The 16,403-nt window shown below is 43.3% G+C and overlaps 1 protein-coding gene across 1 annotated transcript in view; it reads right to left on the reverse strand.

Annotated features, from left to right (window-relative positions):
• Positions 1–511: 511 nt before the first annotated feature.
• The window catches only part of LOC311128946 (von Willebrand factor C domain-containing protein 2-like), a gene marked incomplete at both ends in the record, with an annotated part of 68,713 nt that continues 52,821 nt past the window's right edge, over positions 512–16,403 (reverse strand). Inside the window, 2 exons of the mRNA XM_084161183.1 lie at positions 512–663; positions 9,950–10,079. Coding sequence (XP_084017309.1) covers positions 512–663; positions 9,950–10,079 — 282 coding nt within the window. The remainder of the gene's footprint in view (positions 664–9,949; positions 10,080–16,403) is intronic.

Consider the following 16,403-nt stretch of genomic DNA (forward strand, 5'->3'; position numbering starts at 1 on the left):
TCAAAGTGCCATGATGTGGGTGCTTACTGGTTCTCTGGTCATTGTGTCCTGTTCAACCCTCTAGATCTCATTTCTGTGAGTGAGTGACCACAAGCAGATGACAGAAAACTATTGACCATGTTTAACAGTGCTAATGGTTAGGAGGAAATGACTTCATTAAATATATAAACATTGTGTTTATAAGCAGCATAAGCAATAAGTAATTATCAGAAAATAAAAATAATCAGTCAAAACAGAAGACAAAAAACAGTCTCAAGAAAAGTTCCTCCACCTGCTCTCTCCGCTCCTCTGTGGTTAAAGTTGTGGTAGTGTGTAGGTACTGTGTATGACAGCTTTTCAGTTCAGCTAGTTATGCAGTCTCCTAGCCAATGTTGCCAAGGAATTGTGCTCCTGTCCTGTCCATCATATCAATCATACAAGATGAGCGTTTTGTTTGTTTGTTTGTTTGCCTTTGCAGCAGGCAGGACCGCTCCCTGGCAGCACATCACCGACACCGTCCCCGCTGGGGTTGCTATGACAACGTCTGGCCGTTGAGGCACTCCCGGCGCAGGCACTGTGCTGGCTTCCACCAGTCCCCATTGTGACAGCGGCAAATGGTGCAGTCGTCCACCTTCACTTCAATACCGGCTGGGATGATCGTCGTTCCGGCAAAGCAATTTGGACCTGCCTCATGGGAGCAGAGGAAGAGAGAGAGAGAGAAAGAAAGAGAGCAACAAGAGGAAGAGAGACAAGGAGGGAGGGGAGAGAGAAGGAGAAATGAGTGTGGTGGTAGTTCTCTTGGGAGGTTCTGTTAGAAGAGGATGGCAGAGTGATGCCTGCCTGGGGAGTTTTGAAGTCAGAACAGACACACAGATCCTTTCACGGGCATGCACCGATGGGCTTGTTTTTGCAACATTAAAGCGCTTTTCTTAGCCTGGCTTGCCCTCGACGTAGAACGCTTTGCATCCCAATGCGCCGCAAGCAGAGAGGAGGAGAGAAGAGAAAGGAGAGGAGAGGGCTTGACAGCACAGAGAGGGCTGGAGTACACACATACACACACACACACATGCACCCGTAAATGCACACACATACAGTGGGGAAAAAAAGTATTTAGTCAGCCACCAATTGTGCAAGTTCTCCCACTTAGAAAGATGAGAGAGGCCTGTAATTTTCATCATAGGTACACATCAACTATGACAGACAAATTGAGGAAAAAAATTCCAGAAAATCACATTGTATAATTTTTTATGAATTTATTTGCAAATTATGGTGGAAAATAAGTATTTGGTCACCTACAAACAAGCAAGATTTCTGGCTCTCACAGACCGGTAACTTCTTCTTTAAGAGGCTCCTCTGTCCTCCACTCGTTACCTGTATTAATGGCACCTGTTTGAACTTGTTATCAGTATAAAAGACACCTTTCCACAACCTCAAACAGTCACACTCCAAACTCCACTATGGCCAAGACCAAAGAGCTGTCAAAGGACACCAGAAACAAAATTGTAGACCTGCACCAGGCTGGGAAGACTGAATCTGCAATAGGTAAGCAGCTTGGTTTGAAGAAATCAACTGTGGGAGCAATTATTAGGAAATGGAAGACATACAAGACCACTGATAATCTCCCTCGATCTGGGGCTCCACGCAAGATCTCACCCTGTGGGGTCAAAATGATCACAAGAACGGTGAGCAAAAATCTCACCGGAGAGCTGGGACCAAAGTAACAAAGCCTACCATCAGTAACACACTACGCCGCGAGGGACTCAAATCCTGCAGTGCAAGACGTGCTCCCCTGCTTAAGCCAGTACATGTCCAGGCCCGTCTGAAGTTTGCTAGAGTGCATTTGGATGATCCAGAAGAGGATTGGGAGAATGTCATATGATCAGAAGAAACCAAAATATAACTTTTTGGTAAAAACTCAACTCGTTGTGTTTGGAGAACAAAGAATGCTGAGTTGCATCCAAAGAACACCATACCTACTGTGAAGCATGGGGGTGGAAACATCATGCTTTGGGGCTGTTTTTCTGCAAAGGGACCAGGACGACTGATCCGTGTAAAGGAAAGAATGAATGGGGCCATGTATCGTGAGATTTTGAGTGAAAACCTCCTTCCATCAGCAAGGGCATTGAAGATGAAACGTGGCTGGGTCTTTCAGCATGACAATGATCCCAAACACACCGCCCGGGCAACGAAGGAGTGGCTTCGTAAGAAGCATTTCAAGGTCCTGGAGTGGCCTAGCCAGTCTCCAGATCTCAACCCCATAGAAAATCTTTGGAGGGAGTTGATTGTCCGTGTTGCCCAGCGAGAGACCCAAAACATCACTGCTCAAGAGAAGATCTGCATGGAGGAATGGGTCAAAATACCAGCAACAGTGTGTGAAAACCTTGTGAAGACTTACAGAAAACGTTTGACCTGTGTCATTGCCAACAAAGGGTATATAACAAAGTATTGAGAAACTTTTGTTATAGACCAAATACTTATTTTCCACCATAATTTGCAAATAAATTCATTAAAAATCCTACAATGTGATTTTCTGGATTTTCTTTTCTCATTTTGTCTGTCATAGTTGACGTGTACCTATGATGAAAATTACAGGCCTCTCTCATCTTTTTAAATGGGAGAACTTGCACAATTGGTGGCTGACTAAATACTTTTTTTCCCCCACTGTACATACACACACACACACACACACACACACAGAGAGAGAAAGTCACTCCTAGATTCCAATTCTGCATGGAAAGGCCTCCTCAGCCTCTGTGGAAAGTTATTTGGTAGAGCATTGCGCGGCAAGTTAGTGGGTTCGATTCCCAGGATCACCTATACGTAAAATTAATGCACACAGGACAGTAAGTCGCTTTGGATAATGTTATAATATTATCTTTCTACAAGTCTCTTGTGACAGACTTAACAATTAATGTTGCCCAGCATGCATGTGAGATTTGGTTCTGGGTGCTGAGATTAGGAAATCCTAGCAGGCTATTTCATATCTTGGAACAGATAATCATGTCCAGATTGTGTCCCTGCTGCCTGGCTGCAGATGATCTTGATTCAAAAGTAATGTAAAGTAAGTAGCTAGCCTTGTCCGAAACAGAACGGCCCATAGGGCAGGAGCCTATCTCCTGTTTCTGTAGCGCGAAGTAGCTTGCTGTACAAGTACACCCCCTGTATTTAGATTTTAGTCATTTAGCAGACGCTCTTATCCAGAGCAACTTACAGTTAGTGAGTGCATACATTTTCATACTGGCCCCCCGTGGGAAACGAACCCACAACCCTGGCGTTGCAAGCGCCATGCTCTACCAACTGAGCTACAGGACACAAGTCTATTGCAGGGCCTAAATTATACTTGAGAAAAAGTAAAAGTAAATGCTCTACATCAAATTCCTCCGACGAACCATCAAACAGGCAAAGCGTCAATACAGGACCAATGTCGAATCCTACTACACCGGCTCTAACGCTTGTAGGATGTGGCAGGGCTTGCAAGCTATCACAGATTACAAAGGGAAAACCAGCCACGAGTTTCCCAGTGACACAAGCCTACCAAACGAGATAAATACCTTCTATGCGCACTTCGAGGCTAGCAACATTGAACTATGCATGAGAGCACCAGCTGTTCCGGACGACTGTGTGATCACGCTCTCCATAGCCGATGTGAGTAAGACCTTTAAACAGGTTAACATTCACCTGGCGTATTACAGTAATGCGTACTCAGAGCATGTGTTGACCAGCTGGTAAGTGTCTTCACTGATATTTTCAACCTCTCCCTGACCCAGTCTGTAATACCTACATGTTTCAAGCAGACCACCATAGTCCCTGTGCTCAAGAATGTCAAGGTAACCTGTCTAAATAACTACCGCCCTATAGCACTCACATCTGTAGCCATGAAATGCTTTGAAAGGCTGGTCATGGCTCACATCAACACCATCATCAGACACCCTGAACCCACTCCAATTTGAATACCGCCCCAAAATATCCACAGATGACGCAATCTCTATTGCACTCCACACTGCCCTTTCCCACCTGGACAAAAGGAACACCTATGTGAGAATGCTGTTCATTGACTATAACTCAGCGTTCAATACCATTGTGCCCTCCAAGATCATCACTAATCTAAGGACCCTGGGATTAAACACCTCCCTATGTAACTGGTCCTGGACTTCGTGACAGTCCGCCCCCAGGTGGTGAAGGTAGGCAACAACACCTCCGCCACGCTGACCTTCAACATAGGGTCCCCTCAGTGGTGCGTGCTTAGTCCCCTCCTGTACTCCCTGTTCACCCACGACTGCACGGCCATACACGTCTCCAACACGATCATTAAGTTTGCTAATGACACGACAGTGGTAGGACTGATCACCGACGACGATTAGACAGCCTACAGCAGGGCTGTCAAACTCATTCCATGGAGGCCTAGTGTCTGCATGTTTTTGGTTTTCTCTTTCAATTAAGCCCTTAGACAACCAGGTGAGGGGAGTTCCTTACTAATTTGTGACCTTAATTCATCAATTAAGTACAAAGGATGAGCAAAAACCCGCAGACACTTGGCCCTCCGTGGAATGAGTTTGACACCTGTGGCCTACAGGGAGGAGGTCAGAGACCTGGCAGTGTGGTGCCAGGACAACAACCTCTCCCTCAACGTCAGCAAGACAAAGGAGCTGATAATGGACTACAGGAAACAGGGGGCCGAGCACGCCCCAATCCACATCGACGGGGCTGTTGTGGAACAGGTTGAGAGCTTCAAGTTCATCTGTGTCCACATCACTAAGGAACTATCATGTTCCACACACATCAACACAGTCGTGAAAAGGGCACGACAACGCCTCTTCCCCCTCAGGAGGCTGAAAAGATTTGGCATGGGCCCTCAGATCCTCAAAACGTTCTACAGCTGCACCATTGAGAGCATCTTGACTGGCTGTATCACCGCTTGGTTATTTAAAATTTTTCCTCTCTGGATTATTGGGATTGGCCTATAAGAAAGCATTTCACTGTTAGTCTACACCTGTTGTTTATGAAGCATGTGACAAATAACATTTGATTAGATTTATACTAAGCAAACCAGACGGCATGATTTTCTTGTCCAGGAGTTTAGTGTTTTAACAGAGAGCCAGGCATTTGGAAACACCCTTCAGCTGCTCTGGAACAAACCTCGGTTTCCGGTTTTCTTGAGTAATAGCGGAGTGAACACACAAGACTTGGAAGTGTAGCAGTGCAAGACTACACTGAACCAAATCGAAACCAGTGTCTGCTGGAACAAACAAATCTAATGGCATCAAATAGACTGTATAATACATCAAACACTATCTAGCCTAGCACCACCTCCTTCCAGCACCTTAGGCTACAGTGGGGGGGAAAAGTATTTAGTCAGCCACCAATTGTGCAAGTTCTCCCACTAAAAAAGATGAGAGAGGCCTGTAATTTTCATCATAGGTACACGTCAACTATGACAGACAAATTGAGATTTTTTTTTCCAGAAAATCACATTGTAGGATTTTTTATGAATTTATTAGCAAATTATGGTGGAAAATAAGTATTTGGTCACCTACAAACAAGCACGATTTCTGGCTCTTTAAGAGGCTCCTCTGTCCTCCACTCGTTACCTGTATTAATGGCACCTGTTTGAACTTGTTATCAGTATAAAAGACACCTGTCCACAACCTCAAACAGTCACACTCCAAACTCCACTATGGCCAAGACCAAAGAGCTGTCAAATGACACCAGAAACAAAATTGTAGACCTGCACCAGGCTGGGAAGACTGAATCTGCAATAGGTAAGCAGCTTGGTTTGAAGAAATCAACTGTGGGAGCAATTATTAGGAAATAGAAGACATACAAGACCACTGATAATCTTCCTCGATCTGGGGCTCCACGCAAAATCTCAACCCGTGGGGTCAAAATGATCACAAGAACGGTTAGCAAAAATCCCAGAACCACACGGGGGGACCTAGTGAATGACCTGCAGAGAGCTGGGACCAAAGTAACAAAGCCTACCATCAGTAACACACTACGCCGCCAGGGACTCAAATCCTGCAGTGCCAGACGTGTCCCCCTGCTTAAGCCAGTACATGTCCAGGCCCATCTGAAGTTTGCTAGAGTGCATTTGGATGATCCAGAAGAGGATTGGGAGAATGTCATATGGTCAGATGAAACCAAAATAGAACTTTTTGGTAAAAACTCAACTCGTCGTGTTTGGAGGACAAAGAATGCTGAGTTGCATCCAAAGAACACCATACCTACTGTGAAGCATGGGGGTGGAAACATCATGCTTTGGGGCTGTTTTTCTACAAAGGGACCAGGACGACTGATCCGTGTAAAGGAAAGAATGAATGGGGCCATGTATCGTGAGATTTTGAGTGAAAACCTCCTTCCATCAGCAAGGGCATTGAAGATGAAACGTGGCTGGGTCTTTCAGCATGACAATGATCCCAAACACACCGCCCGGGCAATGAAGGAGTGGCTTCGTAAGAAGCATTTCAAGGTCCTGGAGTGGCCTAGCCAGTCTCCAGATCTCAACCCCATAGAAAATCTTTGGAGGGAGTTGAAAGTCTGTGTTGCCCAGCGACAGCCCCAAAACATCACTGCTCTAGAGGAGATCTGCATGGTGGAATGGGCCAAAATACCAGCAACAGTGTGTGAAAACCTTGTGAAGACTTACAGAAAACGTTTGACCTGTGTCATTGCCAACAAAGGGTATATAACAAAGTATTGAGAAACTTTTGTTATTGACCAAATACTTATTTTCCACCATCATTTGCAAATAAATTCATTAAAAATCCTACAATGTGATTTTTTGGATTTTTTTTCTCAATTTGTCTGTCAAAGTTGACGTGTACCTATGATGAAAATTACAGGCCTCTCTCATCTTTTTAAGTGGGAGAACTTGCACAATTGGTGGCTGACTAAATACTTTTTTCCCCCACTGTACCCATACTCCTCTCTTCCATGCCCAGGCCGATTCTCATCTCGTGGTCTACTAAGACATGATAAAAGCCCATCGATCAACCTCTACCTCAATGGAGATATCGTGAGCGGCCTGATGCCAAGTCCTAATTCTCATTGATCCACTACCCACCCTCAGTACAGCTGGCACTAGTCATAGACAAACCGGGCAGAGGTTGATGAGAGAATGGGGCATCGAGCTGCCCTGCCAAGTGTGGTTGTTTACAGGGATACATGTTACCTGTGTCTCTATGTTGTCACATGACTGTCAATCAGGAATACAGTGACCGACAGGTCAGATTAATAAGACTAGTTCCCATGTGTATTTTTCCTGCAAAAGTGTAAAACAACTTTATGTAAGCTACATTTACTTGTGAATAATTTAAATGTATCTTACATAAAGTAAATTCATATTTAAATCAAATTCATATAAGTTAATTTATATCCCTTTAGGATAGAGCTAGGTTGTTCAAGGCTAAACGTAGCTACATTTGCATAGTGCTTAGGGATTCTCAGCTTAATTTGCCTAAGGAAACCTTGAAGAAAGCCTGATGAAGCCCTCTGCAAGTCAGAGTACTTTAGTCAAAGTATGTGTGTCTGCTGATGCATGTTAAAGCTTATTCTCCATGGCTATGTGTGTGTCCCATATGGCACACGGTGGGCCCTACAATGTTAGCCGTTTTTGTAATTTTATTAGTAACTTACTGTAATCAACAGTACAATACTGTGTAAACTGAATATAGTAGATTACCGTAGGATGCACAGTAAAATACTGTACATTTATTTTACAGCACACTGTAATTTCAACAGTAAAACACTGTAGAATGCACAGTAAAATAGTAAAATACCTTACATGTGTTTTACAGTATTAATGATGGTGCATTGTGGGAAAATGTTGTGGGCGGGGAAAGAGTCTGAACTATTAACATATTTTGAGGCGTGTCTTGTAAGAGGCTATATTTGTTCTACCCGTTAGTGAGAGTGCTGTACCAATTTAAGTGATTGATTTAATTTAAGTGAAACGTAGTAGTGGTTCCCTTAGTGGCAGCAAGTATCAAACCTTTAAAGATTGTCTTTCCTCCCCTTTACAGAGTCCAGTTCCTGGTTCCTGTTCTCTCACAGACCCAGCACCAACCCCTGGTTTTCCAACCCTGGTACCAGCACGATTTCCAACCTGCCCAGGTTTTCCCTGTCCCAGCCTCAACACTGACCAACCATAACCGACACCTTCATCCAGCAACTTCCAGCTCAGACACTTCCCCTCACCCAACACAACAACACAAACACACTGCCAACCACTCCACCAGACCAACCATGACTGACTGACAAATTGATGGACTGATGATTGTTTGTTTTTCTTTTGATTTGACTAACGTACGTTGGATTGATACTTTTTTGTTTGAGTTGTTTATTATTTTTGGAGTTTAACTAAATTTGATTAGAAATTTGAACATGTATTGAATTTTGTAATAACCAAATAAATGGACCTTTAATGAATGAGTGGTTAGCCATGTTCTTTTTATCTGTTTTACCCTGTAGTCACTGTCACTTTAGAAGCCTTTTTTAAGGCCTAAAGTGTAACTGATATAAACACCTAGTATTTATTAATATGCTGTAATATGTAAATGCCTACAGACAACCTGCTTGGTCTAATCCCTTGTAATTACAGTAAAATACTGTAGAAATAATTTTCTTACGGTTCAATAGTCACTTTTACTGTGTTTTATTGTGTTTCATTGCTCTGGCATTAAGTTATCTTGAATATCTCAGTATTGTATTGGCACTATCCAGAGATGGTCAGAGCTATATCATAAGATATCTTGGTTGAATGCACTGACTGTAAGTTGCTAAGGACAAGAGTGCCCGCTAAATGACCAAAATGTAAATGGAAAAAATGAAAACGTGCAATGGATACTTCTAGTAATATACCATTTTGGTACTGTAAAATGGATTAACGTAAAATGGATTACATTAGCTGTACTGTAAAATAAATTACAGTAACTTACTGGCCAATTGCTGTCAGTAAGTTACTGTAAATTTCACAGGAAACGTTTACAGTGTGGTCGAAAGTAGTCCACCAGGGAATAGGGTGCCATTTGGGATGCTAACTGTAAAATAGCAAATAGGTTCATTACTCGAGGCTTTGATCAACACAGTGTACATTAGTGGCACCTGCTGGTCAAAATAATTTAGATCAGCCAATTTTATAGATGACATCCCACACCCCGTAGCACGTACGCAGCGTAGCCTTTTCGTCTTCTACCAAACCAATCAAAGCTTCAGACGTCATTGATCACGTGCTTCTGATAAAGTGATACAGGCATCGGCACACCGCTTCGAAGTACACTGCTTAGCGAATTCGACATGCCTTGGAGCTCCGGTATCAAACGTAACTATATATCATACATATTTCATTAGGCCTTGTTTTGAGGGCCTAGTTTTACACAAATACAGGGTCCTGAGACTCATACACATTTGCAGTGTTAATTCTGCTTAGTGGGTTGTATTTAATTAAAGCAGTTAGTATTGTCCTCATTAGCGCCCGGGCAACCCCCCAAATAAATTATTTAATACACAGTAAAACATAAAAGACGGACGTCCTCGATTAAAGAGACTGAAGACTCTGATCATGAAAAGATAGACGTAGAGGAAGAGATCATCTTTTGGTTGGTTTCGATGTGATAAAAGTGTTATTATTTTGTAGTGTGTGTGTGTGGGTTGAGGTTCAAACAGTTACATGTTTCAAGGTTATTTGCGTAATGAATGTGTAATGAATCCTTTAGAAATGTAACTCTCCAGCGCGCTCACAATAAAAACACAAGATCAGCAAGAAATATACAAACACACTAGCCTGGTCAACCAGACAAATAGCTATGTTCATCATTCTGTTCTGTGAAACAATGGTAAGCACAGCGTTAGTCTGGTTTACCAGACTACATGTGCACAACAACCAGCAATGCAATCGTAAGGTTGATATACATAAAGCATTTCAGTAAAACGTGTGTGTGTGTGTGTCAGAAACACACGACAGAAAGCGCCTTACCGTTTTTACAGATGGGACAGCACTGTTCTGGCTCGTAGACTGGGTTGACACACTCTGGGATGGCACAGTCAGACACCACACAGTGCACCTCGTTATTTGGTTCACAGCGACACCACTCACAAGGCGAAGGCTGGAGGGAGAGAGGGGGGAGGGAGAAAATGGAGAGAGGGAGGGAGGGGGGTGAGAGAAAGAGAGACAAAGGGGAGGGATGGAGGGAGGGAGAAAGAGAGATTTTAAATGCATTTGAAAACCAATCATATAGCCATTGTAACAACATGGTGGCAAGATTACTGTTAATATCAAGTTATAAGCCTTGAAAAAAGACAAGGTTTATTTGACTGAACATTTAAAAGATCAACCCATGGTCACAGTAGGATGTCTGCACACTCTTAGAAAAAAGGGTTCCAAAAGAGTTATTCTGCTGTCCCCATGGGATAACGTTTTTTGGTTCGAGGTAGAACCCCTGTGGAAAGGGTTCTACATTGAACCCAAAAAGGTTATATCTGGAACCAAAACGGGTTCTTCAAAGGGTTCTCCTATGGGGACAGCCGAAGAACCCTTTTAGGTTCTAGATAGCACCTTTTTTTGGGAAATACAGTGAAACTCAACTTGCAAACTGACAACTATGATATGATCTAGCAGTGTTCCTAACCAACAATGCTTAGCCTACTCAACCTTGGGGGCCATGCTGGAAACAGAGTAATTGAATTGGAAAATCTCAATCAAGCCACATCAACCTGGGTATGTTTCCATTTGCCCCTCTCTACCTATTGATATCCAACTGCTACCTAATGTCATGGGCAGGTCTCCTATTGGAAAAAAAGTTACTGTATCTCCATGGGACTTTCAGAGTAAGTCCAAGGTAGAATAAAAGAGAAAAAGGTATGTCTGTAGCAAAAGGTAAATATTTAGCTCACGTAAAGAATATTGTCCTTCGGAGAACTCAACCCACTTGAAACAGAATGAACTCCAACAGTCGTTGTCATGCCATGTTTGCAGAAACAGTTAGTTTACCCACTGACCACATTTCGATCATAGTTTGTACACTCTTAGAAAAAAGGGTCCCAAAATGGTTATTCGGCTGTCCCCATAGGATAACCCTTTTTGGATAACCTTTTTGGGTTCCATGTAGAACCCTCTATAGAAAGGGTTCTAAATGGAACCCAAAAGGATTCTACCTGGAACCAAAAGGGTTCAACCAGCAACCAAAAAGGGTTATCCTATGGGGACCGCCAAAGAACCCTTTAAGGTTCAAGATAGCACCTATTTTTCCTTTGCGTGTACTACATGCCTTTTGTAGTTTAGAATGTATGCCATCATGTTATAAGCTACAGTGAAAGCAATTCACTGGCTCTAGAGTACGACAGCACCACTATCTTTCATTTGCACATTCACCCACTGCAAAGGGTATCCTTTTAGCAATGTTAAAAGTCCCTGCATCCCCAATGGCCTTTTCTTCACCCCAACTTAACAGAGTGTGCGTACTAAATGTCACCCTATTTCCTATATAGTGTACTACTTTTGACCAGAGGCCTATGGGCCCTGGTCAAAAGTAGTACACTATAAAGGGAGTGGGGAGCCATTTGAGACAAAGCCAGAGAGATGTTGACTCATACATTTGGAGCGGTGCCTCAGCCTGGCTGGCGGAGTGTGTGTGTGTGTGTGTGTGTGGGAGTCAATAGGGTGATGAGAGAGAGAGGAGAGCCCTGAGCCCTCTCAGTAGCCAGGGTGTTTAAACTTTGTACATAGGTAATTGCCAAACTGAGACTGTCCCACACACTAATGATCCCCTGTCTATGCCTTCAATAACACTGTTTGGCCTCAGAGCCAAGGGCTCTTATCCATGGAAACGCTCCCTAATTGTACTAAGCTCAATGGTGAACAAGAACAAACAAACAAGTTTGTGCCTGAGGGTGAAATGGCAGTCTTTTTTAATGAAACTGCATGACTTTCACTGTGAAACCTCACTGTTAGTGATACATACTGTTATGTTTGTTCCTTTAAATAATGACAAACCGGGGCGTAGGTTGAACTACTTTTAATAAACTGATACTTCAGCTAACAATCTCCTTGTGTAGCCATGCAATGCATACGTCAACTTCCCCCCTCACATAGCCATGTTATTAACACATAACAACACATCTTCCTTCCTTTAAAAGAAAACTAATTTTTCTCTGTAACTAAACATGTCACATCACATTTGTTTAGTCAACCTGCATAAAATGCAATTTCCAATAACACACATTTCTTTCCCTTTTCTTTCTCTCAACTAAATGCAGTCTCTGTCCAACAATACTCTATTGTGGCTCTATTTATTTTCACATAAACAAAAACATCCAATCCAGCCACAATTCTCAATATGCCTTTCAGGGGCTCTGACAGTCCTTTTTGGTCTTTCTGCTGAAGTGCTTCCTGAAGCAGTTGGACAGCGTTCATTGTCAGTCAGGGTGTTCTGACTGAATTGTCCATTGGTAAAGGCATTTGACGCTTCAGCAGTACCCTCCTGATGATCCTCAGTCCCTTGAGTGAATGGTTGAAGCCTTAGATCCACTCTGTTTCGTCTCAGTTGTGATCCATGCTCCGTTTGGATCTCATAGGATCATGGTGCAACTTCTCTCTGCACGCACCCTTGCTGCATCCAGGTTCCTGTAGTGATGTCTCGGAGTCGTACATGATCTCCAGGTTTCAGTTCAGGTAAGTGTCTTGCACTTTTGTCGTGTCGCTGTTTTTGTTTGTCTTTCTGTTTTTCCTTTGCGAGTTTGACGTTGTGAGCACCTCTGGGTGTTAGCAAGTCCTCATGGATGGGTAGGTTGGTTCTGATGCAACGTCCCATCAACATTTGTGCAGGTAAAAGTCCATTCTGCAGCGGGGCGCTGCGGTAGATCAGACCTTTTAGGAAGCCCTCCTTTCCATCATGTGCCTTTTTCATCAGACCTGTGACAATTTTGACTGAACTTTCTGCTAAGCCTTTGGACTTTGGGTAGTTGGGGCAGGAGGTGATGTGTCAGAATCCCCAGTCGTTAGCGAACGATCGGAATTCAGAACTTGAGAACTGCGGGCCCTTGTCCGAGTACAGTTCAGACGCATCCCCATGTCTTGCGAAGACTGATTTCAGGTAGGTGATTACAGCTTTGCTGGAGGTAGTTGGCAGTGTTGCTACTTCAGGGTAGTTTGAGTAGTAGTCTGTAACAACAATGTGACTTTTGCCATTGCAGTCAAAAAGGTCAACTCCAACTTTGTAGTAGGGTCGGTTGGGTACTGGATGAGGCATTAGCGGCTCTGCTTGCTGCTTTGGCCTGTAGGTCAAACACAATTCACATGAAGCAGTGGTCTGGCTGATTTCCTGGTTCATTCTTGGCCAGTACATTACTTCTCGTGCTCGTTGTTTGCATTTTTCCTCACCCAAGTGGCCCTCGTGTATTTTCTGTAGCATTTATTTGCGTATTGTCATGGGAATGACAATCTTGTTGCCTATGTCATCCACAACAGTGAGCTCTGTTCTGCACATCCAGTAATCCTGTATTCTCCTTGGACAGTTGTTTTTCTGTGCAGCCCATCCTATCAGTATTGTTTCTTTCAACTCTGTCATTGTTTGGTCAGCTGCGGTCTCTCTTTTGATCTGTGCCATTCTCTCAAAAGACACAGGAAGTGATGCTACGATCATGTCGACGTAGGCCTGAATCTCAATGTTTTTCTGTGTTCACATCATACTTTTGTAGTCTGATCAACATTCTCTGGATTCTCATTGGACAATAATTCAGTGGCTTAGACATGATTGACACCAATGGTTTGTGGTCGGGCTCTACTTCAAAGGCTTGTCCGTAGACTTATTGGTGAAACCTTTCACACACGTATGTGCTCGCCAGTAGTTCTTTCTCTATTTGTGCATACCTTGTTTCTGCGCCTGTCAAGGCTCTGGACGCATAAGCGACGGGTTGTCATGTGTCGTCATGCTGTTGCAGAAGAACTGCTCCCAGGCCAAACTGTGACACATCTGCAGAAATCCTTGTGCTTTTCTCTGGATCATAGAACCTGAGCACTGGCTCTTCTGTGATTGTCTTCTTTAGATTTTTGAAGCAGTTTTCCTGCTCATGGGACCATTCCCATTCGTTTTTCTGTTCCAGAAGACATCTGAGTGGAGCAGACTGTGCTGAAAGTTGAGGTATGAACTTTGCAAGGTAGGTGATCATGCCTATGAAGCGTCTCACGTCATCCTTGTTCTTCAGGCGCTCCATGTTGTTGATGGCTGATGTGACACCATCCTCTGAAAGTCCCACGAAGGTAAGTGTTTTCACACCAAACTCGCATTTGTCCTTGTTTAGTTACAGGTTGACTTTTCGTGTCAGGTCCAGCACTTGTCTCACTCTCATGTCGTGTTCTTCTTTTGTGGACCCCCAGACAATGATGTCGTCCATCATGGTCTCTACTCCTGGAATGTGCTCGAAGATCATGTGAATTGTCTTGTGGTAGACCTCTGGTGCTGAGAGAATCCCATATGGTAGATTAAGAAATCTCTACCTGCCCTCAGGTGTGTTGAATGTGCATAGCCTTGAGCTTGCATCATCTAGCTTCATTTGCCAGAATCCTGATGAGGCCTCAAGCTTACTGAACCACTTTGCTCCAGCAAACTGCGACATTATCTCTTCTCTGGTTGAAAACTTGAAATGCTCTCGCTTGATAGCTTTGTTGAGATCTAGACATATCCTGAGATCGCCGTTCTTTTTCACCACAATAACCAGTGAGCTTACCCAATCTGTAGGTTCATCCATTTTTGTGATGACGTCCATCTTTTCCATGCGTCCGAGTTCCTCCTTGAGCTTTTTCCTCAGTGCAAATGGAACTTTTCTGCACGCATGCACAACTGGAGTAATTTTGTCATCAGTACATATTTTGTGTTCTCCAGGTAAACATCTAAGACCCTCAAACACGTCCTCGTACTCAGCCAGTAGCGATTCTTGGTCATTTTCAGTCTGTGATGTCATACATACACTCTTTTCACCAAATTGAGCTTTTCACATGCACTGATTCCTAGAATAGGCTGTACGTTATTTTCCACGATCAGCAGCTGTGCTATGAACTGTAAAGTTACTATGCAGCTTCCTTTAACTTGTACGTTCTCCCCAGTATAACCAGGAACCTTGATTTTCACAGGGTGTATTTTGCTCTTCACTTTCAGTGTTTTGTAGTCATCCAGCGACAACAGGTTTACCTGAGCTCCATTATCGAGCCTGAATGGTATTATAGTTTCATTCACTGTGTGAACCTTTTTCTTTGTAGCCTCAGCTTTGCAGCATTTTCAGAAATTATTATTTTCCCCACAGTTGTTACACGATTTGCCATACGCAGGGCCATTTTTTGGCTTGTGGATATATCCACATTTTCCACATGTAGTGTTTAGATTTTTCTCTTTTGCTTGTTTTTGTTTTGAAAAGCCTTGTGTGTGTTGCTCCTCTCTTTTTATTGCACTACATCTCATCACTGCTCAGCTCTTTAGCTTGTGCTCTGCTGGTTTCAGCTGCTCCACACATATTACATTTTAGTCATTTAGCAGACGCTCTTATCCAGAGCGACTTTGTCACGTTCGCTTACAGACGGGTCAGACCAAGGCGCAGCGTGATATGCGTACATGTTTATTTTTCCGAATAAACACAATGACAAAACAACAAACGAAACGTGAAGTCCAAGGTACACAAAACAAACATACCTAACACGGAACAAGATCCCACAACCCACTAGTGCCAATAGGCTACCTAAGTATGGTCCCCAATCAGAGACAACGAGCTACAGCTGCCTCTGATTGGGAACCACACCGGCCAACATAGATCTACACGATCTAGATCTAAACATAGAAAATGCAACATAGAACATACCACACAGAAAATACACACCCTGACTCAACAAATACGAGTCCCCAGAGTCAGTGCTACTCAGATTTAGCCATGAGCACAGTCATTTTTCTAGTTTGCCTCGTCTAGCTGAAAGCTTTTGTAAATGTCCAATGCATCCTCTCCAATAACATGCAGAAAAATGGAAGCTTTCCATTTGTCATCATCTCCCCCTGCTCCACTGGCTGCTAGGTAGATATTGAATCTCTGCTTGAAACGTGTCCAATTGTCAGCTAGATTGCCTGTTAACTGCATAGGAGTAGGAGGACTAAGCCTATTCATGACGGGAAACACTCGGGAAACAGGTACAGTTTCAATTTATTTTGCTTCGGTAGGTTGCTCATCAACTTGTTCGTCAACAGATTCCAATGCAGCCTCGCTCTCGCTGCCAGTGTTGCCAACTCCTCAGTAAGGAAAGTAGCTATTGGCTGTCCTAAAAGTCGCTAGAAGTCGCTAAATGACTTCATCACCTAATTTGCATAATTAACCATGTGCATGTAATTGTGATGGACGCTGTAGGAGAGAGGAATAATGTTGTGGGAGAGACAAAAAGTGAGTAAAAAACACCC

Source organism: Coregonus lavaretus, assembly GCF_964263955.1.
Source record: "Coregonus lavaretus genome assembly, chromosome: 5".
NCBI lineage: Eukaryota > Metazoa > Chordata > Actinopteri > Salmoniformes > Salmonidae > Coregonus > Coregonus lavaretus.